Below are 27,401 nucleotides of genomic sequence, written 5' to 3' on the forward strand. Positions count from 1 at the left end.
TTTTTTGACAAATGGGAAGACACTAGCAATTATCAGTCGCCATGTATAAATCAAGGTCCTTTTAGATAGCCGTGCACTCTCTGGGAGAGATAGCAGCCATAACTGTGAATTGTCTAAAGATTTGTAAATCTTAAGTCTGAAGTTAGATAATGAGAAGCTGCATTCTGGCAGTTATTAGAAGACAGTGACACAATTACTTAGATATATGCTTTTAAAGGGGTGGTGAGGTTTGAGAAGTATGCAGGGAAATTAGAGGTCAACGTGGAAAACATGAATTCATTACAACATTCTTTAGAACATTTTTTGCTCTATGTTACTGTAGGCTACTGGCAACTAATGCTTTAATGAAAGTGCTGGCATTTGTGCTAGTCTGTTTTTCATGCCTCTAACAAGCAGTGTTAATATTGTCCGTCTTTCACAACTAGTGCTAATGATACGTATTAAAGAATACTAGACAAAACATCTGGTTAACTGAAATAAAAATAAAAACTCTAACTGAGAAAAACTAAAGACACAATTACTCCAAAAATAACTATAAACTAAATAAAAATGCCAAATTATTATTAGTTTTCATTTTTGATAGATAGTATACTATAAAACTGGAAATTAACATGCCACTCAACAAACCATCAATATCTTAATCTTATCTTAGACTGTGCTGAGAAATTTAATGGCATTAAAAAAATTATAATTATACTGGTTAGCACATTAACTTTGGAAGCCCCAAAATAATACAGTTCACTCAGATAACTAACTAAAATCTAAAACTAAACCAAAAAAACTGAATTAAAAAATTTAATAAAAATTACAATTCTAAACTATAGTAGCTCTGCTCAGAACAAATTGTAAGTCTTTTTGCAGGATCAAGGCCAGAAAAATGCATTTACAGCATGTCAGATGCTCATATACATTCTTGAAGCTTTAACAGTACAAGAAACACAAAATTCCTTTAGCTAAGTTCATCCATTTCAATACAACAAAAGGCTTAGCAAGGCTTCCAGCTTTTCTTAGTTTGTTTTGATTAGCTATTCTGTTCATTTACAGTAGGGGGTTCCCAAACGATATGCTGTGATCGCTGCGGGCGCATATAACAGTGTAATGGAAATGTCTAGGACCTTGGCCCTCCATTCAAGCCCTTGTAAAAGAGTACAACAGTACATTGTTGCCACATGCCTCCTGATCTGCACTCCCCCTTGTTAGCTGGCACGGCTCACTGAGGTTTAATGAGGTTATGTTAAAGATGGGTGTTGTGTCTGGGAAGATCTTTCTCTTCGCTCCCTGACTCACCATCCACAGCACTGCCTGCTTGTGTTCCATCTACAGATGTAAAAGAAAGAGGTGGCCCAAAAACAAATCACTCCCAAACCGTTAGAAAAGAAAACCACTCTGAGCTAAATATACAAGCTTTCATTCAGTCTTCTTTGAAGACAGATCTTTGTGGATATTTTAGAAGGTCATTATGTAATGTACAAGCACAAAATACAGATTAATTACAGCTACATGTATACATGTAGAAAATGCTTTTATCCAGCGCGACTTACAAAAGAAGAGCAAAAGCAATTTTCAAAAAGTCACCAATATTTGCAATATACAATGCCAGGTTTATTATACAACTACACTGTAAAAGTTTTTTTTTTTTAAGTTGTAAATAAAACAACTTAAAAACAAGTATTTCTTATACTATTTCAGTCTTTTTAAGAAATAGTTTCTTGATTTGTGGATTATTGTGATGTTTTTATCAGCTGTTTGAACTCTCATTCTGACGGCACCCATTCACTGCAGAGGATCCATTGGTGAGCAAGTGATGAAATGCTAAATTTCTCCAAATCTGTTCCAACGAAGAAACAAGCTCATCTTTATCTTGTATGGCCTGAGTAAATTTTCCGCAAATCTTCATTTTTGAGTGAGCTATTCCTTTAATGTGTTACTTGCAGTTTCTTTGTAATTATTTTTTTAATTTACTAGCAATATCTGAGTGAAAATTGTTTCTACACCAGTTTTTTTTTCAGTGTAGATTGGAAAGCAAGCTAGAGAAGAGGAGAAATGCAGAGAAGAAAAATGAGTGTGCGTGTGTGTGTGTGTGTGTGTGTGTGTACTGGTTGTATACCCATAAACCATAAACCATACATCATTGGTAATGCATGCAGGCCTTATAAATTCTGCTGCTGTAAAATGAAATCTGATCTTGTTCATCAAAATGCGTGCGCATGAAGACAATACTACCTGGATTAAGATGAAAGTTGTCTCACTTAGTACTGCTATATTTATGAAGGGCTCGTCTCCATGGTGACAGCGAGCGGGTGCAAGAGTCAAACTGACGTTTTACAGCCTGCACCTCATTTTTTTCATGTCTGACATCAAGTAAACAACCCTTTCAGGTTTACCAAAAGCAAGCACACCATAACATCAGACCATGAAAGTCTTCACAACATGCCACATTACAATTAGATAAACATGTTTGAATTGATCCATACAGTCTAGCAAATTCTTAATATTGGCATTTGTTTTTGAAATTGTACTGTATCAGAACATTCCAGAAGAGTGAAATATGAGCTGTTAATGATACTAACTGGCGTTCAGATGAAAGCGTGTTGACAAGACGCAATGATATGAAATCACTCCAGGCCTTTCAAGGGTAAGATGGCATGCTCAAGGCTAGTCGCCCCAATACCTGTATAGCAGCATTACAGAGACAGAGGACTAGCATTATTTGAGCGACTCTCTGCAATTAAAAGAGCCAGTCTTTCACTCAAGGATTGCTCGATTGCAAGATTACTAGAGCCGAGTTATGTGATTTATGATCTGGCTGGAGTCTGTGTTTAACAGAACTTAAGATGCGATGACATGGCCTGTAGGTAATACTTGTTATGTCCTAGGAATGCAAGCTGTAACCTTTCTTTCATATTTCAGACTGCCCTGAAGGTACATGCATTATAGTTAACAATTCTGCCTAAAACATTACGTATATTCAAATATCAGTTTATAATGAGAATGATTGTTTTACATACATATTTGTAAAATCTTTTGCATTACTTGTTTTCTTTGAAACTTATAAAACACATGACATATCCTATAATTTTCAGCTGTGATAGTCCAAGAGATTCATAGAAAAACATATTCTGACATGCTCAACCATAAAAGGTGTTTTGAATACAACTATTAAAACTGCGTTTAAAGTCACATCGGTGTCTGACAAACACTGTAATCATGCATCAACTGTTTGTGCTATAACGGAGTTGTTTTGCTCAAAGGTCCACCAATGCCAATTACGCAAGCAGTACAGGAGGGCTAGAGAGAAGTCTCAACCTACAAACACATAAACAAGAAGTGAAAATACAGTGATTTACAGAGATTTCGAAAGGGCTGCCTGAACGAAAATTTGATTTGTAACTGCTATTTTGGTTTCACCTAAATGTGGAACTTGCTTAGTAACTAAGGTTGTTGTCCATGTCATTCCATCCTAAGAAATCTGACCACTTCAAAGGATTCGGACATTCTAAAGATAACTGAAGAATTTCCACTGCTTTATTATGTGGAATGGAATGCTAAACTCCATATGCCACTGGACAATAAAAATAATCCTATTACATAAAAAAATAAAAAAATAAAGACAATTCTGTTATTATGATTCTGTTTAATAAACAAATACAACTTAATCATAAAAATGTGATCTAACAATGCATATAATATGATGCTATTTTTAGTATGACTACACTAAAGACAGCAATTGTCATAACAGTGTTTCTCTGCCCCCCTCTGGTCAATTGAAGAGAATGCATAGAATTTAAAGCATCTAAAAATAGCAAATAGCATCCAGCAAATAGGTTTCTATGGGGGAAAACATTTACATTTAATTTAGTATAAATTATATTGAGAGACTATCTGAACTCAAGGGGTTACTCTGATGGTACATAATGTTTAAAAGTTTAGGGTCAGTACGACTTAAAATGTTTTTAAAGAAGTTTTCTATCGTGCCTTCATTTGTTTACAACTGCAGTAAAAACAGTAACACCGTGAAATGTTTTTACTATTTTAAATAACTATTGTCAATTTTACTATATTTCAACTTTTCTTATTGTCAGTTGAAAACAGTTTTAATGCTTTATGTATTTTTGTGATTTTTTTTTTCAAGATTCTTAGATGAATAGAAAGGTCAGAAGAAGAACAGCAGTTATTTTAAACAGATTTTTTTTGTATCAATGTAAGTCTTTACTGTCACTTTTGATCAATTTAATGCATCCTCGCTGAATAAAAGTATTCACTTTTTTCAAAAAGACACACACAAAAAAGGATGACAAAATTCTGAATGGTAGTGTATATAACATTTGCTTTACAGTATCATTACATTATTTAATAAACACAAAAGCACACTTTCCACTCGACAGAATTTTCACCTCTATACAAGAACTGACAGAAAGGACTCATCATAATTCATCAGTTAAAGTAGTATACACTTTTGGAAGATGTAGGAAAGATGAGATGATTTTAAATAGATTACAATTTGGGCACACAGGACTAAATGCATCACTATATAAAATAGGTCAACTGTAACAAATTACAGGTAAATGTGCTTTTTGTGGGGTAATAGAAACCGTTGAACATGTAATATTAAAATATCGGAAATATAATATAGAGAGAATTAAAATGATAAAGAACTGAAATGGTAATAATAAAGAAAATATATATAATGGATATTAGGAAAAGGATTAAGAGAAGGTAGTAATCAAAGAATAGTAATGGAATATATAGTAGGAACAGGATTAAATAAATGTATTTGATAGTTAAATAAATAAAGCAAAGGAATAGGGGAACACACAAGCTGGGTTTTTTGGCATGGGAGCTGAACACGCAGCAGCCAGAAATACAGCTTGGGTGAGCCCGAAATAAAATTAACAATTAAAAAATAAATAAATAAAATATGAATAGAGGTGGGACTATCATCCATGTATGATTAGAAAGTTGGTGGCGGTATGTGCCTATGGTGCGGAATACGCCAAAAAATTCAAAAGAAGAAGAAGAAGACTCCCCAACAGCACACCACTGCAAAACATCACATACATGTGGGTGCCAGCGCATGTGGGCATCCAGGGAAATGAGAAAGTAGACAGACTGGCAAAAGAAGCAACAAAAAAAGAACATGTTGACGTCAAAATTAAATTATCAAAAACAGAAGGGAAGAGTTTAGTGTGGAAAAAGATAACGCAAAAATGGCAGCAGCAGTGGGATAATGATATCAAAGGGAGACATCTGTACATGATACAAAATATGATCGGTATGGAAAGTAAGAAGGGAAATAAAAGGAAGGAACAAGTCATAATAAATAGGCTGAGGATTGGATATTGCAAGCTAAACAAAACTCTTCATGTCATAGGAAAACACCCGACAGGACTATGTGATGAATGGCAGGAGGAGGAATCAATTAAGCACATCTTCATATCATGTAAGAAATATATTCAAGAAAGGCAAGAGTTCAAGAATCAGCTACGGGAAATAGGTATAGTAGAGTAGAATGTTAAAAATATAGTAACATATGAAAATAATGACCAAGGACAGAGATATTGGTTTAATTTTCTAAGGAGGACTGGACTGGAAGGACGAATTTAATTAAGATATAGTAAGTTAAAGTGAGACAGCAGATGGCAGTAATGCAACACTATGGATGCCAACTGCCGTAAAACGCCAATGAAGAAGAAGAAGAAGAAGAAGACCACTGCCAGCACCGACACAGTAGCACTAGGGGGTGGTTGCATGAGTTTACGTGACAGCTTCCTGTGACCGCCCGTCTCTCTCTGGCACCCCCAAATGCAGGCGGTGATTGGGCAGTGCAAATGTCTCAACCCCCCTCGTCCACCGAGCACCGGTTGAGCACATTCTGTCACTTGCGCTAGCGTTAAATGGAGGAACGTCCCTGCGAAGGGGCAACCGGAGTATACATCAGTCATGGAGCAGAGAACGGCCCTGATCGATCGAACATATCGGTAAACAATGATCAGAAACACAGTCAGTTCCAGAACGAGAAAACGCAGACGAAGAAAACAGGTTGGTAACCAGCAACGCTCATAGTTTTTTTTCCTCTGACAAGCTTCAAATACATGTCGTAGTATGTTTGTTTACAGTAATACAGCATTAGTTAAATCAAATGAGGAGCATGTTTGGCTGAATGTACTGTTTGAAATAGTTATATCCAGTGTTAGCCGCAAAGCTAGCTAGCGTGAAGGGACATTGACCTTGTGCACCGGTTTCTCAGCACACATTACACATTTCCCTGACTTATTTGCAAACATACCTCTCAATTTGGGTCGTTTTAACAGGAATGAATCCATCAGAGATCCAGAATAGCCTGTTAGCTCTGCCCCGTCGCTGCCACAGCAGCATTAACCGGCTCCTGTGGAATGTTCCTGCTCGTAGCTTAAGCTTGTTCTGTTATTTCCTGTCCGCCATGATGGACGGCCAAATCTCACAAACTTCACCGCTGCCCATTTCACGTACAAAACCGAATACTTTGGTAATACGGTTCGGGCAACGCAGTCCGCTATGCTAGCTTTAGCTGTCACAGACGCTAGGAATTGTGTCTTAGAGGTGTACGTTTGGCCAGCTTAGCTCGAAACGCGGCCTTTTGCTCTTTGACAGTCATGTGAGTGGGCCTGGCAGTATTCGAATTCGGCACCAAGTGGCCTGAATAGAACGCGGCGGAAAATTCTATAACTGTTAGCTGTACGGCTACAAACGTTCCACAACCGTAAATAGAAGTAACCTGGAAATCCTATACATAAACTGTCGTTTGCGTGTAGATTTACAAAATCTGTTGATAAAAGAATGATATTTCTTTTATTTTTATTTTAAAGTGCAATTTCTTGACCCCATTTAACCTGCCTTAATTATACGTGTATATGCAACGTCTCAAGAAGCTCATGGCGCCTCGCGACGAAGGCTGACAACTCTTGCAGAACTCACATATGTTTGATTTTAATCAAAAGTGACAGTTTTATTGTGTGCATTCTCCCCCGTAACTGTGATCCGGTTCAACAATGCACCACAGGCGAAGAGTTAACTGTTGATATCAAGCTAATGTTTGGTACGGCTCTGTTGGCTATTGTGACATGTAAAAGGGCTCGCAGGAGTACGCCGCTGCATATCGCTAAAACTGTTCATATTTGATGCCTAAAACGCCCAGCGCTTCTTGAAATGTATATTTGCAGTTGTCATTTCACAAAATCCTTCTTCAAAAACATCTTCCTGCGGCTAATTATTCAGGCTGTCCACTTAGCATGCTAAGCTAACTGATGACTTGGCCGGTTTGTTGACCGAATATGCACTGGTAATGAATACTTAGTTCTAAACGCAAGCAAACCAATACGATTGTTAAACAATTTTGTAAATTATTTCATGCAGTGTAAACGTTGCTGACTGCCATGTTGCGCTTAACCCAATTCAACGAGTGTGACTTTACCACACAAATGAAAGTTCACATAAGGCATGAAATGTGTTTTCTGTATTCAGCTATGTGTTTTTCATTAATTTCGGGATTTTAAGACGTGTCCACCAATGCCGGGGAACTACCCAAATATGAGTACTCCATTTTGACACGTCATACCTCCGGTTAAAAATAGGGCGGTGTCAGACTTGAGCGGCCGATGAAAGCACACTTGCATGGGGTGCTCTCTTCATACTTCATATTTTCAGTCTCACAGGACAGAGGTCGTGAAGACCCGTTTTAGAGCTCAAACCTCTTTTTACCGCATTAATACATTCCACCCTTGATTTGGGTATTAGGCTACATTGCCCTGCTGCCTTATTGGTTCAGTTTGTTTACATATACTGTACAAAGACCGATTTTCTCCTGTGTGAATTAATTAGATTCTGTATACCAGGTTGCCAGAATGGAATTGTTATTGATGTCAGCCTTAAGCTCCTGTGAGGACATTCCTTCAGCTGCCATAAATAGTTTCCATAGAAATCATGAAGTCATGCAGACAGTCTTATGCACACTTGCCCGACAAAAAACATTTGTCTTTTTGATTATTATTATTCCAAGGAGATCCAAATATAATGATCCTGTTGCAGGGTTAATTTGCGAAAGTAGTAAGCAAATGAAATAACGACAACAAATGTTTATTGTATATTTTAAGCTTTTAAGTCATACGTTTTTCTACAGAACATTGACTTTAGTTTCAATTCAAATGTATTTCTATAGCACAGAGAATTGCACAAAAATCTCTATTTGAAATCAATGCAGTCCAGAAAAAAATGTATCAAAGTTACCATATAAATATTATGCAGCACAACCTTTGTCATACTGATAATAATAAAAATGTTTCTTGAGAACGAATATGAAAATGGAAAACAGTTATTTTAAATTGCAATAATATTTGCTATAATACACACAGACATTTATTTTCTTATTTTCTGCAAACCCCGTATGAAAACCGCTGATCTCTGATTTCACTTTATTGCCAAAGGCTTAATTTGATAAACTAGCTCTGTTCAGATGTAGTTTGGTTTTGGCTATCAAATCACAGATATTCCAACAGTTGAGTCATTTTAAACTGGTTATAATAGGAAATACACTGAATAGCCTGCATGGTTGTTCAGTGTGAGTTGGAATCAGCTTGTCATCTGCCTGACCCTGGCTTGGTTCCACAGAACATACTTAGTCTAAATATTCCTTAATCTTGTGCAAACATTGACTACGTTTACATGGACCTCAGTAATCTAATTAATTACCTTATTCTAAATAAGACAATATTATGATTAAAGTGTTTACATGAGTTGCTTTTAGAATATTCCTTTCATGATCCTGATTTACATGTCATAGTACATAGTAGGCTTGCCGCGATCGATAGTGCTGACGGTGATACCGGTGTTAAGCCGCAACACCGGTTATGTCACTTGCCCACTGCAGCACCGACCCCCACCATCGTTTAGATTTTTTTATAGTAATAAAAATAATTTAGTTCAGTAAAAGAACAGACACTACAATTAAAAACTAAACGCGGCTGCTCAATGTAGCGTGCCGAACGACAGTCGCATCACAGATCACATTTAATTTATCCAGTGAGGAGAGTGAGTCGAGGTGAGACAGACAAGACGATCGCGGATGATTTAGTTTCGAAACGAGATGCAGAAGCGCCTGTTTGGCAATATTTGGGATTTTGAAAAGCCTGTTGACTTTTGCTGTTTATATAAGGTGATTTTGGTGATTTTTTTAAAAAACGTTTTGTTAATAAAAGTTCTATGTTTTATATATGGGCTAAAGTGAGTTTGATGTTGTATTTTGTTGTTGCATTCAAGCAATTGTGAAAGAAAAATGTGCACGGCACATTTAAGCTATTTAAAAGCGAAGGAAAGCAAGGAAAAGAGGGGTAATTCAAACAATCTAAAAACTAACAATTGCTTTACGCCGAATTGCCGCTATTTGAAAGTGAAAGTAAAATGCGCACGCAGCTTTGACAAGCTATTTAAAAGCGAAGGAAAAGAGGGAACGCCCCCGCTCCCACGGTGATACCGGTATTGCCAGTGTTGTCACACGTCGATTAACCGGTGGGAAAATGTCCTTACCGTCACAACCCTAGTACATAGATCGATTACGTCCCCATGTGACGCCATCCGACGTCCCCTCCAGAATTTCACGTATAAACATATAGTTCGTCTTCGTGATGATGCCATATACAGTTTAGGGTGTTTCATTTTTAATTTTATGAAAGCTTCAAGTGCAGTTAATTAGTTGTACGTGCATACAGACGATGGCGGTGTTGAAGCTCTTTTATTTGCCATCAAATGGTTGACAACTGCCGTGTGTGTATCCTGTTGCAAAATGCGGCGAAAAGTCCTACATGACTATAGTAATGCGATTAAGGTGTTTACATGTCTATACTGCACTTCAATAATGTGACTAAAATAGGAATACTCCACATGTCTTAATTCAATTTGTGTTTACTTCGAGTATGACTATAGACGGATTAAGGTAATCAAAAATATCTGTTTACATGGTAGATTCTTAATCAGAGTATTGTCTTAATTGTGTTAAAATCGGAATATTGTTGTCCATGTAAACGTACTCGTTGACTAGACTTGACCTGTTCCCTTACTGGAACTTGAGATCTGATCTGGATGTTTGCCAAAAATTGTTGGTTCAGTGGATAAATTGATGCAGATTTGCGGTTTGCATTCCGTTTATTTATTTGGTTTTGTTTCTCCTCTGTGCAGAAAATGGCAAAATAAATGGAACTCTGAAGGCGGGAGAGGTGACTCCCACTTCCTTTAACCCAGACAGCTCCCTGCACCCTGCGAACAGCAATGGCGACAGACACCTGCTAGACATCAACTTGAAACAGAAGCCCACCCGACGGGCCTTTACCACTGACTCAACAGGGGACAGAAAAGGTAGAAACACTAGCAGAAACAGCATGGACTTCAAAAATGACAAGTCCTCAGAGTTGAACACACTTGAGGGCAAAAAAGAAGCTTTGGCTACTCTGAATGGTGTGGTATCGCTCAACTCTGTACCACTTGCCAATGGTTACCCTAGCAAAACCAGAGCTGACAATGATGGCAGTGGCTCCGAGAGTGGATACACTACTCCCAAGAAACGCCGGGCCCAGAGGAACGGCAAAGCCGCGGATAATGTGACTGCTTCTGTCCAGGGCAAAGCCATGCAGCAGGACGGCAAACAAGACCACGGGCCTGTGGCACCGGACTCAGTCTCTGGCTCTCAGGTGGAGAGTGGCAGTGCCGGTTCAAAAGCCGAGCTGCACCTAAAAGCCAAGGAACCAACTGCCTCTGCCACCCCACCTCCTCTGCCGGTGGCTGAACTTCAGCGCAAGAACTCAGACAGCAAAGTGGCTGGCAAACGATTTGAGGATCGCTCCAGCAAGGTTAAGGTGGCTACCTCCACCAAAGAGGACTCATGGACCTTGTTCAAGCCTCCGCCTGTCTTTCCTGTGGACAATAGTAGCGCTAAGATTGTGCCTAAGATCAGTTATGCAAGCAAAGTGAAGGAGAACCTCAATAAGACTGCCCAAGCTGGCGGGGAGGCTCTCACTCCTGCTCCCCAGGTGCCTGGGAGACCGCCACAGGTCCCCATGTCTGCGGTAAAAACCATCACCTCGGCTAGCTTTACCAACGGTCCCCTGCCGGGGGAAGGGAATGGCTGTCCCCTGCCCGGCCCCCATTTCAGTGCCGGTCCTCTGCGGGCGACCCCAGCTGTTGCCACTGAGAATGTAGCATCTCCCCCTGGTAGCGGCACTTCGGCCATTGGAAGTTCCACCACAACCTCTGTGACTGAGCCCAGGAAGCCCAGTCTGTTCGTTTACCCCATCACCCCCTCCAATATGCAACTGTCACTCCCTAGCGGCCGCCAAGCTGATCCCCCTGCTGCTCCGACAAATCAGAAGTCTCTGGGGGACATTTTTCAGAATCAGTGGGGCTTGTCCTTTATCAACGAGCCTAGCGCCGGACCAGAGGGCATGGCGTGCCGCTCCAACGGAAAGGAGGTGCCAGTGGAGGTGAGCTTTCAGGGAGGCTGTCCTGCTACAGTGGCCACTCAGACTTCCAGTACCTCTCAGAGTCTGGATCAACCACCCTTTCCCAAGGCTCACGAGCCAGAAAAACGGACTAATGCTCAGAATTTGAGTCGAGGAGTGAGTGGTGGTGCCACGGCGGCAAGCGGGGCCATACCCGAGACCTCTGTACTCAGCCTGGATGCCCAGAGAGATGAGACGGGGGTTCGTGGTGCAATAGTGTTTTGTTCTTCCTCTAAGGACATTTGTGCCGAGCTGCCTCCCACCTCCCCAGCTGCCCCTAAGGTGGCTTCGGCCCAGGACCAGGGCCATACTAAGGGCTTTGACAGGAGGTCTAGTTGGGGGTCGTTTGATCTAAAAGCTGCTGTAATTTATCACACTAAAGGTAACTTGCTATTTTATTTTCTTGCTCAGTAATTTTAACTTTATTATGCTATATTATGCATGTACACTAGAGATGGACCAATACAGTAAATGTTTTATTAACAATTTTCTGATCATTAGACTACAAAAAAAACATCAATTAATAATGTTTTACTACTACTGATAATAATCACTTGTTTTCATTTTGGGTTAGAGTTATACCATTATAATTATAAAACGCTGTTTGTCACAAATTTATTTTCATCTGTTTTTGGTTGTCAAATTGCTGAAATATTTACAAAATATTAATTCATTTTATCTATATTGTAAAGGCAACAACACATTAATAGAATAAAGTCCCAGCCTCACTTTTTTCTTTTTTTTTTTTCTGACGATCTCTTTCTCGCAAATGTACATCAGAAAAGGTCTGTTGCTGCTTCCATTTCATTGTAACTCTAAGTTAAGTTAAGAGATATTTAAAAACGCAATTATCCAAAAGGGCATAATTCAAATCATTTCATTTTTGGAGCACATGGCTTTAGAGACATTGGCAGTGCTGGGTAAACTACTTACAAATTGTAGTCCATTACTGATTACATGATGAAAATGTTATTAAGTAATATAACCTGGATTACACATATTAGGTAATGTAGTCTTACTACTTTTTTATTACTTTTAGATTACTTTTGACCTAACTCATTTATCACAGATTTGAATGGGATTTTTGTGTACCATGTTGATAAACAAAGAGAAAGAAAATATATTCCATTGTTTGTTATCAGCATCATGAAATGCATTGAATATTCCATTACAGCAGGGTTTCTCTAACTATATATAAGTGGTAGGTTCATTCAGAAAGGAACATTTAAAAGGAAAAAATAAGAATTGGAGTGAATCAAATTATTAATTATTTACTGCCAATGTGTGAAGATGTAATCATGTAATCCATTAAAAAGTAACTGTAATCTTATTATGAGAATTTTATCACATAATATAATCTAATTACAAGTACTCAATATTTGGAATCTGATTACGTGATCCAGATTAAATGTAACTACCCAGCACTGCTGATTGGTGTCATTTTGGTCGACCAAACTTAAATGTGTAAATGTCTGTTCAAAAAAATATTGTTCAAACCAATTATCAGTCTATCTCTAATGTATAAAAATTGGGCTTTGTGTTATCAGTTTGTGTGCTGCAGATAAATTGGTTTAGACTAAATCTTAAATTGTTACTTAGCCTTCTAAAATTAGAATGTTAAGGTCGTTACTGATATTGTGGGACTGAATATATATACATTTTATTTCAGTGTGGTTATATAAAGATGAAAATAAAAATGAAAGATCTTCATTGAATTGTAGCTGTACTTGGGTATTTTTACACTGAACATTCATCTTTCTCTTCTTTGCAGAAATGGAATATATTTTGAATTTGCAAAAACAAGGTAAGCTACCATTTACCTCGTGTTTAACATATTTATAGACAACGCTTGCCTCAGCATGTGATTAAACCCTTAAATGATTCATCATTTAGATATTGCAACCCAATGCCCCATCTGCTCACATCCCTCAACTCTTCCCATATCATTTTGAGTTCCCAATTCTCACCTACCTTCATCTTTCTCAATTTCTCGTAGATCCAAATCGAGTAGTCCTCTACAGTGAGTCATGGGACGGACCTGCTCAGTGAAGCTGTGTCTGGACACTATATCTCAAATGAACTCTGCTGCAAAAAGATGTGCTTGAGGAACATGGCTGCTGCCTCTAAACATCCTGAATCAGAACTAATCCAATCTTAAAATGGTTTAGAAAGGACCTTGTTACCCGTCAGCAGTCAAGTCTGAGCACAGAGGAACAGAGTGCGCTTGAGAAAATGGGTTAGCTGGTTTTAGAATATTAGAATGGAAGAACGGGAGCTGTGGAACTCAACTCTAATGCCTCTAGCGGATATGTTGCTAAAGACAATTTCAATGACTTTGGGGACATAACTCACACATCAAACACTCATGATAACCTTGTCATGACATTTGGTTGGGTGGAAGCTTCTCCTTTAAGTACTCACGGACCTAAAGTGATCACCATGTGTCCCCTCTTGAATTCAAATAATCAAGTAGACTCAAAGTGGTCACATTGAATTCATTTGGGCACAGAACCGAAGAGTGGCGCTCTACAGTGAATTAAGATACTGTGGCCAGAGGAACTACATAGCTCTTTTTTTTTAGATTTGGGGGAATCGAACTCCATTTATGTGTGGGAGGCATTAGTTCAAGCCTTTGGGATTAAATAATTGTCTTAATTTAATTTCTGGACAAGATTAGGTCAGTCATGTTAGTGACGCGTCTCCACTTCGTTTGATTTTTAATTTTTTTTCTTCCTTTTCTTATTCATTGAAATACTTAAAAACTCCAAGGGCAGGTTATGAGGTACACTCGGATTGGGAGACTGCACGCCCTGTAGTGTGCATGTGCAGTATGCTGCTCTGTGTGTCCTCTTTTGGAAGAGTTCAAAGTGCTATTGTTCAATAGTCTTATTGTCGTCTCTTCACGCTTCTGTCACCTGACCTGTTCAAGTCTCTTGCTCGTTGTGTGCGTGTGTAAACGGAGGGCAGAGATCATGCTATATTCCTTTATCTTGAGTGTTTTATGTTTTTAATTTTTAAGTAGATGTTAGAGCCCAGAACTAATCAATAAGATGTGCCACACCACACAGTTGCTTTAGCTTCAATGCTAATAGGTACATTACGGAGGTTTTAGTTCATTTTGGTTTTGTTCTGTAGAGCTGCTCTTCGAAATAGGGTTTTGTTTTTGCCCGGAAAGGCAATAGCGACTACTTTTGCTTCATTTGGGACTAGATCACAATTTAGAGGGAACCTAGAGAGCAGTCGCTGGCGAACGATCCAGACTTTTTATTTCACTCAAGAGACTAGAAGCCCCTAGGTTTTTTTTTTATTGAGCACCACAATCACACTTTTATGCTTTTTATTTCTTGAATGTTTAATTTGTACCTGGTTTTCCATGCTTATTGGTTAAGCGCTTGATAAAGTACATATGAGCTTCATCAATAGAACCGCCATTGACAGGAATTCTGCCGTTGTGTAAATGTTTCTCTTTCTAATGTCAGAAAATGCATTCTAAACTTAAAGTCTATCCTGTTTTATCATTTCACAGATTAATTGATTTATACATAAGAATCAGTAGCACTTTATGTATTATGTTCTTGAATTGTATTTCCTTAAACATTGACATATCAGTACATATTTGAAATTCTTGTAATGAATCATAGGCTACTAACTTTAACCTCTGCCTAAGGACTGTCGGTCCACAATCTCAAAAGAAAATATATATATACAAAACTAAATAAAAAAAAGAAAAAAGAAAGAAAATAAAAAAAGACACTCAGGTAGAATTAGGGCAGTGTTCTTCTATCTAACAAAACAAAAAACGAAAAAAATGCACCAACAGTGTTATTGCCAAATATGAAAAGAATGTCCCATGTTTGTACCAGCTGTTTTTTTTTTATTATTGTAACTTTTTGAGGGATTTCATTTTTGACTGAAAGCCAATGCTTGCATCTTTATAGGTATCATTTGGCATCAATGTTTTCTGTACATGACAATGAAACACTGCCAGGTGAAAAAATGTAAGTACACATGGAAGATCTTAACCACACTACGTATCTGTATGCCTTTCCTTTGCAAGAGTTTTTTTTTTCCTTTCATTTTTTTAAATGCAGCATGTAATGGTTTCCAATGTAGGCAGTCTTCAGAAAACGTGGGATGTTTCATGATTTTTTCTTAATCTGTTTCTGTTCTTGAACTACCCAAAGTCTGTTCGATGTCTTGGTTCAAAAGACACTGCAAAAGCTGTCGATGAAACAGATGCAAGGTTGTTAAATTCTGCTTCATCTTTTCTAATTCTGGTTCCACTTAAAAGCTTTGTGCAAGATAGAGAAATCCTGCGATTGATAATTAGCTCATTCCTTGGCTTTTTAGATGCACATCTCTTCATTGCTTCACTTGAGTTTTATTGTAGTTATCTAAATTTTGTCTTTAAACAACTCGCATAGAGCTGCTTTTTTTTGTTTTGTTTTTATATCCAAGGTATTTGTTTAAGGAGCTATGATGTAGGCATAATTTATAGCCTTCTGTTTCTACATTGAGGTAATTATGAAATACCTCTGTGAACACACATTGTCCCGGTATCCCTATTTCCCTTTAAAGGGATCGTTCACGTAAAAATTACTGTCATCATTTACTCAACATCATGTCATTCCAATTCTCTTTCTGTCCCAAAATATAGTGAATGTTTCGGACCCCACTGACTATCACTGTATAGACTAAAACTGTTTAAACTGGCTTGGAATAACATGAGGGTGAGTAAATAATGGCAGAATTCAGATTTTTGGGTTAACTGTCCCCTTAGCTCAGATACGTCTTTGTAAACACTGTCAGCAGAATGAACTGAACCTGGCCTTTGTTTCAAAAACCTCAACTCAAGGGGTCAAATGCACATATAGAGGTTCTATGCACAGAATGCAAACAAAACGGAGTTTATATTTTTTGGGGGGGGGGTGCACATTAGCTTCATTTCCTCATTTTAAATAAGCACTTACTACTCCACAAATGATATAATTGCAATATAAATTATTTCCATAAATCGCTCCCCTTAGTGTTTAGAGCAATGAGAGCACGCACGGCTGGAGAGAGGTACAGAGATACTTAAATGGTGTGTTTGCGAAATCTGTACCAAGAACATGCATATTCAAATTTCACGTGTTTTCTTGATGTATGAATGATTCGTGTCCTAGCTGTCCTGAAAAACTCAACTGTTTTTTGCGTGTGGGTGCATATGTGTGTTCGTGTGCAAGCATGTGTATTTGTCTTCATTCATACGCTCAATTATATGCAAAGTTAATATTGCGAACTTTTCAATTTCAGGGTGCCTGTGTTAAGCGATATATTAAACGGAATCACATCAGAACATGAAAAACTCTTGCTTTTCCTTTTTCCCCTGTCCCTACACCCCCATTTTCCACCCAACAATCTTCAGTTGTGCCATGTTTTGACTGTTAAAAGTTTGAATTAATATTGCATTTTATGTTGCTCTCTCTGAATTTCCTACAGTGGACATGAAGAGGGGGTTACATTTTGTCTCAAGAATCTTTGTCACTGCTAATAAACGTGTTGAAAAAGATCTTGTTCTCTTAGTCGTCTTTTGAATTTGACTACTGTTGAAAAAAGGATTATACTAGGTTCAATACAGGTTACGCTTAATCAGGCAGCCTGTGGCCTAATGTTGAGTTCCCAAAAAAATGTATTTCGCCCCTCACCCCATTTAAGAAACGCAAAAATGCAGATTACAGTGAGTTACTTGCAATGTAAGCGAATGGGGCCAATCGTTGAACATTAAAATACTCACTGTTTCAACAAAACGTATGTTAACACCATTTTAATTGTGATAAAATACCTTTTTTCCAGTTTTACAACTTGATTTAAACAACAGCTCAAGCGATAAGCATACCTGCTCCTTGGATTTACAGCCACACACCCCACTTTCTATTTCCTTCTTCATCTTTATAACCCTGACTTACGGTTATTATAGTATTATATACGGTATATATAGTATAGTAGTTTTCCCAGGGAAAGTCCCAGCATCCCTCTGGCGTCTCTGAACTGGCACTGGTATAAAGGTGATTCAAGGGAAGAGAATGCTGGAGGGTGAGGTGATAAAGACATATGGGTGAGTGTGGTAGATTGTCTTTAACTAAAACATTGGTGGTTATTTGATTATTGACTTTTTTAATTTGTCTACGCGTTTAGTTATTGTTTTATGCACTCGGAATTCAGAAACCTTACCATTTTAACTACTGCTTCAAGTTAATTATGTTGTTGGTGTGTTGTTTTTGCCCCACTTCAGTAGGAATTTAGAAGTGTAACACTAGATGTCGCTGTTGCCCATCATAATGTCTAAGGTAAGTAGCTAAGCCACCATCAAGAGTGAGAAGTGTACTACAAGATGATTTTTTTTTTTTTTTTTTATATTGAACAGTATCAATTTACACACTCAAATGGGGAACAATAAAATGCATATGACAAAATATACACTTTACCAATCACATCTCCATCATATATAAATGTCCATGTGTGTATGTATATATATCTCTACATACAATAACAATAAACAAAACAAACTCTCTACAAGATGATTAATGGAAGACAAATAGGGTTATGTACAGAAATCCCCCTAAGCGAATGCAAAAACCTTCAGCCATATATTCAAATGAAAATAATTGTGCAATTCAGTCATAGGCCTAATCTATCTAGAAAATATTGGATGAACTTTGTTCAAAAGAAAGTAATAATCTAATTGAATTATATAATATGATGACTTTATATTAAATCATTAGTTCAATATTTCTTTAATATTTTTACCACTGTAATAATTCTCAGACTTAAATATTGTTGAAATTAGAAGTTGATAAGAACATCAGTGTAAAACTGACAAGATGAAATGAAGTGAATTTTGTTGCTTTAAATCACATTTGAAGGTCAATTTGAGAGTTTTTGTATCATAACACGAATAAAGAGAATCAGGTCAAAATTGTGTGGTAGAATTAACATTAAGGAATGAAGTACATATATGCTTTTTTACAATTATATATATATATATATATATATATACATCCATTCCAATCCATTAAAATTTAAACTGTCGGCATAAAAATGTACAGTTAAATAGTGTCTTTACTATACATATACATAAGCATTTATTATGCAGAACAAAGATGCCTGTGGAGAAAAAAAGGTCAGAATGATCCTGATTCTCATGCCCATAGGGAAAATCCACTATGAAATCCATTAATGATGAATGTATGAAGCCGCCAGGGGTCCTGACTTGTCCTAGCATCTCCTGTGAAGATCTGCTGAGGATAAAAGTGGAACATAATGCTTCAGTCTTTCTTAGTTTCTAATAATACCATTTAACATCTCACAAACCTACCTGCATCAAAACAGCGCTCCATATTTGGGCCGTGATTGACACGTCTAACAAAAGCAAAGCGTGCTTCCTCCAAAGTGATAGAATTGTTACAAATGGCAGTGATTTCAGTCTCCTCCCCCCATCCCCCGTCAGAAATATGCTCAAGACAGGAGAGTAAAAATAGACAGCAGAAAGAATCCTTGTGCTTTAAATAGAGCTGACTCGCAGAGTATGAGGTCAGTGTCACTGAATGTCTTTGTAGGCTCTATTCTATGCTTCTGTGACTAAAGCCAAGCAGATACTGCTCCCTTTCTCTCTCCCACAGGCTGATCAACAATGCTTCAGTCTCTCACCAGTTTAACAGTCGCAGCCTAGTCACTATGTACACAGTACCACTGTGATGTGTGGTGAGCACACAGAGTTTCGCTCTGAAAGAAGGCCTGAAGGCTTCTGTGACTGTAGCTGCATGAACGGCGACATTTTTTCATTATACAACCTGATTTTGCAATTAAAATTTGTACCTAGAGTATAGGATTCATTAAATCCAATCATTAATAATTTACATGCACATAATTTAAAAAATCAATTACATACTTCCATGACATTCCTCATGTGGTCTTTTCTTCGTTTTCGAGCCATTTACGAATTATGTTCTCATGTTCCGTTCTGTAATCTTTACTACATGTTATGTTTAAATTACTTACATGTACAATAGGTGGCCAAAAGAATATGTACATGCCATAATACCAACCCGACCTCAACGTGATGGGATCAAACCCCTGCAGCCATGCTCCAACTTCTAGTGGACATCCATTCCATGAGAGTGTAAGCTGTTATAGCAGCAAATAGATGAGCAGCTTCTTATTAATGTCAATGGTTTTGAAATTAAATGTTCAACAAGCTCATTTGGGAGTGGTGTTTGGATGTTCACTTACTTTTGACAGTGCTGTGTATTTTAGACCAGATTACAGCCAATATTATGGACACCTTGCAATTTATTAACACTTCTTCCCAATATCTTAACAATTGAGGTTATCAGCTGATCGAGCACATTGCTGGTGCACATCATAGGTTTGGGAAACGAGAACCTAATCTGGTTCCCGAATGAATGACTTTTGTGAGATGGTTCCTTTTAGTGAAACACAAACATACAGATCAGTGTAGTCCCACTCCAGAGCAAATTACTCGAGACAATTCTTTTTAATGAATCAAAAACATAAAGAGCAACTAATGTAGTATGATTCGTGACTGAATGATTATCATTAGTCAGTTCTTTTTAGTGAAGCAACCACATTAACAGATATTAACTTTAAGTGGACATTCCATATTCCATATTGTTTTTATATAGTTATATGTTTTTATACAGTTTTATATAGTTTTATGTGACCGTTTCATCAGATTTAGCTCAATTCTTTGTACAAATTTGTCTCCAAACTATGGTTAAGTAGCTCATATACTATAAATTAGTGGCTGTTATGAGACAATATGCAGTTAAAGATGCACATTATGAGATGTGCCAGTATTATGAAATATGTTACTACATTTTTCTTTGTTCAGCATTGTTGTACAGTATAATGCCAATTATTGGATTGCATAACAGCATATGTTTCCAACGCTGTCCACATGGTTTTAAGGTTAGGTTAGAGCATGTATCGCACCATATGAACGTTATGCTGATAGCACATTATTTTCCTGACAAGATGTGCTACCTTAATTTTGAACACATCTCACACTGTGATATTGCATCCAACAGCTTCAGCTTCTCTCATGCCTCACATGTTCTACAAATGTTTTAATTTAAAATATGCCTGTTATAACTGCACACACATCCTGAGCAGGTAGCACACATTTTCAGACCAACACCTCTATAGAGACTGAAAAGTCATTAAAACATTTGTGTAAACATGTATTGCACGAATTCAATTTAAATGTATTTATTATTGAAATTATGAAACTTAAATTCTTTTCCCAAATATTTATTCCATACAAGTAGTAAAATATCGATTAATGGAACCATTAAGGATCCAGATTTGTAATCTTTGCGATTTCCATCCCCAATCATGATGCACCACCGTTTTGGATTATTAATGGATTGCTCTGTGTTTTGATGTGTTTTCTTCTGCATGCTCAGGACCATCTGTTTTCTGCTCCACTTACATACTATGGTCTGCCTGGAGTTATTCAGCACTACATTCCTGCAGCTTCCCCTCCACAGTGCCCCAAGCAGTACTCACTGTCAATGCCAGGGCCTAATTAGGACACCGAATCTCTGTGCAGATCCCCACGTCTAGGTTATCCTCAACCATTCAGTAAATTTTTGTAGCAAGAGAATAACGCTATATCATTGTCCGCTATTAGATTTATGTGGGTAAAAGCTTAGACATTATGGGATATGGTCAAGAGTGCTATCATGTTTTTCCTTTGTATCCTTCATTCTTTCAACAGGATGTGAACTGAATCTCTCTATGCGTCTGAGTAGCTGGTCAAACTGAATGAACAATGAAAAATGCATGTTATTGAATTATTGATCATGCGTGGTGTAGAAAATTATGGCCTGTATTGATGATATCCTCAGCCACTTTTTGCTCTCTTGTGATACTGTTTATTTTAGTCAATATGTCAAACCTTGCACTTAGTAACAAAACGTTTTAGCCCTTAAAAAAATAAATGTGCATCTTTAAAATCTTTTTTTTTTTGACAATTCACAAAAATAGAAACAAATAGAATACAATAAAAAATAGCTTTATCTTTTCTGGATGATGCTGTTTTCTGCATTGTACTTGCAAAGACACACTCACGTGTACTCTTGGCATGAACAAACATCAAACAGATATCTTATGCATTCAAAATGTCCAAAATGGGTTGTGTTGCCTGATAATCTCATCAAAAGCCATGGACACAAAACCTTGCGTTTTGCATACCACTTCATGTCAGTTTAATGCATTTAAACATGGTGCATAAATAATGAGGTTTATTTAAACCACAGTAAAAAAAATTATGTTAGTATAACAGCATGCAGGCTAAGAAACTGCTGTATCTTCATCTATACAGTAATAATCAGCAGGGTTCCTCTATATCTTCTTTAATTCATTTAATCAGCGCTCAGATGCTGTGCTCTCAACTCTCAACCCTAAAATTCAATCTAGTGGTTAAAGGGATAGTTCAAACAAAAATGACAATTTTGTCAACATTTACCTACCGTCATGTTGTTTCAAACCTGTATGACTTACTTTATTCTGTGGAGCACAAAAGAAGTGATTTTGAAAAGTGTTGGAACTTAAACAGTTTCCGTTCCCATTGGCCCCCGTATGGATAAAAAATACAATGGAATACAATGGGAATTGAAACTGTCTGGTTACCACCATTCTTCAAAATCTCTTCTTTTGTATTCAACAGAAGAAAGAATGATAGAATTTTCATTTTGCGTGGAGGACTATACCTGGGTTACGGAAAACCACCTTTAGACATTTAGTGACAAAATGTCTTTCCGAAAAAAATCAAAATAATAAAACTCCATAAAACAGTTCTAACCGATTTTAATCCAGATTAATTTGACTCATTTTCATACATGTTATATTCAATATGATGTCTAACCTGACTAAGTTCTATACCAAATGGGAATGCAGTGATTTATTTACATAGATTACATTTGTGTGAAACTCAGCACGGTAATTTGAACTGAAATTCATTGTAGATGATGCCTTGTCATTATTGATTAAAACACTGCAGCTGCTGCATTTTAAGACAGAACAATGTCCAAATCAGTGGGTCCTGATTTAATCCAGGGAATGTCTTTTTTATTTTTTTTGAGGGACAGTTAGCACCCTCTCTCCGGTACAGGCGGACTCAATGTAGAGCACATCCCACTCATCCATAAGAACTAGGCCTGCACTTAAAGGAGGGCGCCAGTTTATTTTGGACCCGGACATGAGATTAATTATTCTGTTCAAAATATTTCCAGTGGTTAATCAGATATGTACAGAAGTCACTCTTTCTGGAAGATTTTGCAGCTGATCACTTTGCTTTAGTTTTAGCCTTTAATGCCCTGGTGGTTAAATTCCAGGAAACTGCAACAACATAGCAGTATCATACTGCAACACTGGTTTGCCTAAACATTTGAAAAGGTCATTAAAAGCAAATTAAACGAGGTCTATAACCTCATTCCGCCACCATGATATCAAATAATTGCTGAAAATTAATCAAAGATTCTGAGTCTCAGTGGACTCAGTGGAGTTAATGCTTAAACAGTGCTTTAAGTTATATCATGAATAAACACATCACCTGCATGCTTCAGTACACTGCCAGTGCTGTGAGAGTCAGCTGAGATGAAGCATTTATCCTTAAGCAAACACATAAGAGTTGAGGTCAAAGGTGTGGAATGTACAGCTGTACACTTTAAACTGCTCCAGTCAACTTGATTAAGTTTTCCAGCCTCGTAAACAAGTCCACTCTAAAAAAGAATGAAAATATGCATGTAAAATGTACACATAAGCTGAATTATTCAATTACGTTACCTAATATTTTAATTATAGGACGCCCGGGGCTAGTTGTCACACTTTTTTACTCCAGTGAATAATTCTCAGAATGATGTGTAGGCACATACCTAAACATTGATGCTGCAAAATAAAAAATAATAAATTAATAAATAAAAAGTTAAGACATGTTGAATAGTAGAGCATGTTGTCATAATGGGAACACTGGGAATACTGGTAATAATGGTACAGTAACTTAACATGACACAGCAAATATTTAAAAGGTAATATACAAAAACATAATAGTTATATATATTTGGCCAACTTAAATTGAATTGAATAAGTTAAAACATTGTAGACACATGACATCTTCACTTGACTTGACATTTATCAAAAAATTAAATAAAATGAACAACAACTTTAGTGTCACTAAACATTACTACAGATCCAACTTAATGGTAAGAAATTGATTCCAAGATAAAGTATCCTACAAAAAAAAAATTAAGATTTTACAAGAAATTTCTGACTCATTGTAAACAAATAATTGCATTCCCATATAGAGTTCAAAATTAAACTTTACTTTATCTTTCAAAGTAAAACGTATTTTTATGCAGCTTTTATGCAAACTATAACCTCTGTAGACTGGAAAATATATTTCTATAATATATATTGTATAATATTTGACCGTCCTTGTTACTGTGCATTTTCCTTCGATTTGAAAAACGATTTGACAGCGAATCATGGCTCTCCTTTCAGACAAGGGTCTCACTTCAATGGCAGGTGCTAATTGGATGGCATGTCTCGCGTAATAGCTCTGGGTAAGTGGGGCCCCTCGCTCTCCATTTCGGCTCAAAGCCTCCGTAGACTCTCGCTATCTTTTACAGTATCGTGTAGCCGTAATGGCGCTAGCTTCCACATGCAAGAAGGGCCTGTTTATTATGGCTGGAGCTCCGTCTCTTCCTCTCGCTCGCTGATTGGCTGTGCTACTTCAGAAGCGAAACGCGATTGGTTTAGAGACCTGTCAATCGGACTAGCAATAGACGGGTACCCAAGACGGCAGGGTTGCGCGTGTCTTCCCAGGTCCTGGCAGCACCATCCGGCGAGGAGGTGAGGACGCTGGCCGCCTGTTTTATGACTGCAAGGAACACTGGATGTTTTTATTTTGAATTCTTCTTCACTGGATATACATGCCCACGATTTTGAGCGCGAGAAAGCGACACGCCGGTGAACGAGCACATCGTTATCGATGGGGAAAATAAGTTGAAGGCTTCGGAAGAGTGTTTTCCTTGTTCCAGGAAAACGGATTGCTCTGTTGAGCAGCGTGATGGGTGTTTCGAGGGGATTTTGACATTTGGAGAGGATCTGGGGCTATCCATCTACAGCTTCGGGCTGGAGCGCAAATGAAAACGGCAACAGAGCGCCATTCTGCAAAACAAGCTTCCCGGATCGATACAGTGTAGCAGTCTTTTCGCACGGGAGAATTGCGCGTTTTCATGTAAATGTAAACAAGCTGGCGAGCAAGTACCAAATCAGCAACGGTGGCCTGATTGAGATCCACGTAACTTCTGCAAACTGCATGCAGCCCTGGCGGTGGAAACGGGGCTGGATGAGCCCAAAATGGCAAATATGAATGTTGCATTTCCGCCGTAACTTGTACTAGTCACCTAATTTCCATTTCCATACAAGCCCGAGTTTCGAGCGAAGCAAGGTGCTCCTCATGCCGCCAACATGAGGGAGATTTAAGGCCGTGCGGAATTGATTTATTATGGGGGGAGCGCATTATTTTGATTTGATCCCTCTCTCCTTTTTTACCTTTCTTTTGTTTACCCTCCTCGAGAGGTTTCTTGGATGTCCGAGATTGTCATTTTGCTAGTCTGGAACGTATAACGCGAAAGATCCTCCGAAGTAGGTCAGATCAAAGCTGGAGAGTTGTTAGTATGACACCTTTTCACACTCATCTTGATGTATGGCGGACATTTATGCTTTGATTTGACCCGTCGTTTGGCTCGATGACAGCCAAATGAGAGTTTGACATCTTGGCAGCCTCCCTCTCCATCTCGTTCGCCTCTTTGTTTTGTTTTTCCACCTCTCATTTCGGGCTGTTGGGTGAGTGAATGGCTCTGTGCGGAACGACGGCTTCCAATGCCGCGAAAATGATGGCTGCGTACAACGGCGGCACCGCGGCAGTGGCGGCGCATCACCCGCACCATCACCACCAGCTGCCCCATCTCCCGCCACCCGCACACCTCCACCACCATCACCACCCGGGCCAGCATCACCTCCAGCACCCCGGCTCGGCCGCCGCGGCGGCGGTGATGCTGAACCCGAGCCAGCAGCAGCCGTACTTCCCCTCGCCCGCTCCTGGACAAGCTCCGGGGCCGGCGGCCGCTGCAGCCCCAGCGCAAGTTCAAGCCGCCGCCGCGGCCGCTGTGAAGGCGCATCACCACCACCACCACCAACACTCGCATCACTTACAACAACAGCTGGATATAGAGCCGGACAGACCGATCGGATACGGAGCTTTCGGTGTGGTTTGGTAAGCGTTTAAATACCATTCTAACAACTTCTGCAAGTGAATGTTGTTAATGAGCACGCGACTTTGAATTTGACTCTAAAAGTGAACGCAGTAATTTTTATGTAAATTGAAAAGTTTTACAAATTAAGACACTTTTGGGAAGCATCATTAAAATGATGTAGGCTACACTCTCATGAGAGGAAGTCTCAGAATTTTCTAGACAAAAAAAGCTGTTATTCCACACAGAGCTGGTCTCCTCCTCATGGGTGCCGCCATGTTAATGTCACATGACCAACTGTGGCATGCAGTTGACTACCATTAATAACGACAATATTAATGTTTACCCAACAATTTATTGAAAAAAAAAAACTATTTTACAAGATCGCGATTTGAGCGATGTGGTTCATACGGAAACTTAACACAGCACAAAACATAAGCATGATAATCCACCCCAACCCCACCTCTGATTATGTACAAATTAGTTTATATGAATTAAACATAAAATAGTTACAAATTGCCATGAGAGTGTTGGTTTACATTAGAAAGTGCTTTAATAGAATAAACATTAAAGTACCAACAGCAAAGAACTGATGGCATGGATCAACGTGTTTACGATCCGTCAAACAGAATAAGTGGACAAATAGCGTATAAACAGACAGTTGCCCATTGCAACAAGGAAGAACAAGCTAAACCTAAACCAAAACTTACTGAGTGCACCTTTAAAGTGTTTCACCTGTCAGGCTTGTTGGGAAGGAGAGGTACTGTATTTTTAGATTTCTGTGTGACAGTTCAAGAGGAATGAGGAACAGCTTTTGGCAAAGAATTTAAGATGTACACTAAGGGAACATCGCTGTGCTTAAGGGATAAGCCTAAAATAACTTAATTCAATACTTAAATGCTCAAGATTTAGTTCATGTCAGTTTGAGTGTCTTGAGAATAGTTCCTAACCCAGGTGTTACCAATAGATATTGAACATTTGGTTGAGTGTGTGGTTGAATCTTATATATTTATGTATAATGCAGTTACATTGTCAAATGCCTAGTGAATAACTTTGGTATATCCGGTTGGTTGCTTATTAAAACGTTTCTTTCAGCCGCAACAAAACCAGTTCACAAGGATACATCTCCAGTGGTGTACAATTCAGACCAGAGATGAAAAGTTGAGTAAAACGGGTAATGCCTGAAGGAAGGAGAGAGTGCATGTTCTCAGAATGAGTTTGTAACTCAGAGGAAATGCAATATCCTTTTAAGCACACACCCTCCTGTCTTGGCTTCTGTTCAGAGGTTAATTTCTTGGGAGAGCAATGTATTAGACGCAATAAACTTAGCAATAAATTAACTAAATGAAATGGACAGTTTTCATTCTCTGACATGTTAGTTCTGTTAGTACTTATTCTAGCATATATATAGGCTCTGTGTGTGTTTATACACAAAGGAATCACCTGTAACTGGTGTCTACAGAGGGGCCACAAAACTAGGGGAGCTTTCACCAACAGCCACCCTGCCTACCTCCACCCATGTAATCTTAGCCTGACCTTTCCTCGAAATCGCTTCCTG

The 27,401-nt window shown here is 38.2% G+C and overlaps 3 protein-coding genes across 4 annotated transcripts in view; 2 read left to right on the plus strand and 1 right to left on the minus strand.

Moving 5' to 3' along the window:
- LOC107592915 (class A basic helix-loop-helix protein 9) overlaps positions 1-6,538 on the minus strand; it is a 12,509-nt gene extending 5,971 nt beyond the window's left edge. Inside the window, exons 1-2 of one of the 2 annotated variants that reach the window (XR_001610042.1) lie at positions 6,287-6,538; positions 1,195-1,317 (exon numbers count right to left, since the gene is read on the minus strand). The gene's annotated coding sequence lies outside the window, so the exon portion shown is untranslated. Of the gene's footprint in view, positions 1-1,194; positions 1,318-6,286 lie in introns of those variants that run through there. The other variant, XM_016282492.1, reaches the window with a different exon arrangement.
- Positions 5,745-17,073, plus strand: nufip2 (nuclear FMR1 interacting protein 2). Its single transcript, XM_016282491.1, has 4 exons — positions 5,745-6,039; positions 10,207-11,904; positions 13,294-13,326; positions 13,519-17,073. The coding sequence occupies exons 1-4, from the start codon at positions 5,895-5,897 to the stop codon at positions 13,569-13,571; spliced, it is 1,929 nt and encodes a 642-aa protein (XP_016137977.1). The 5' UTR covers positions 5,745-5,894; the 3' UTR covers positions 13,572-17,073.
- A 7,228-nt stretch (positions 17,074-24,301) lies between these two features.
- Positions 24,302-27,401, plus strand: part of LOC107592956 (serine/threonine-protein kinase NLK) — a 39,538-nt gene continuing 36,438 nt past the window's right edge. The window contains exon 1 of the mRNA XM_016282543.1: positions 24,302-25,866. Coding sequence (XP_016138029.1) covers positions 25,445-25,866 — 422 coding nt within the window. The 5' untranslated portion in view covers positions 24,302-25,444. The remainder of the gene's footprint in view (positions 25,867-27,401) is intronic.

The sequence above is a fragment of the Sinocyclocheilus grahami genome, unplaced genomic scaffold, assembly GCF_001515645.1.
Source record: "Sinocyclocheilus grahami isolate Dianchi unplaced genomic scaffold, SAMN03320097.WGS_v1.1 scaffold161.1, whole genome shotgun sequence".
Taxonomy (NCBI): Eukaryota; Metazoa; Chordata; class Actinopteri; order Cypriniformes; family Cyprinidae; genus Sinocyclocheilus; species Sinocyclocheilus grahami.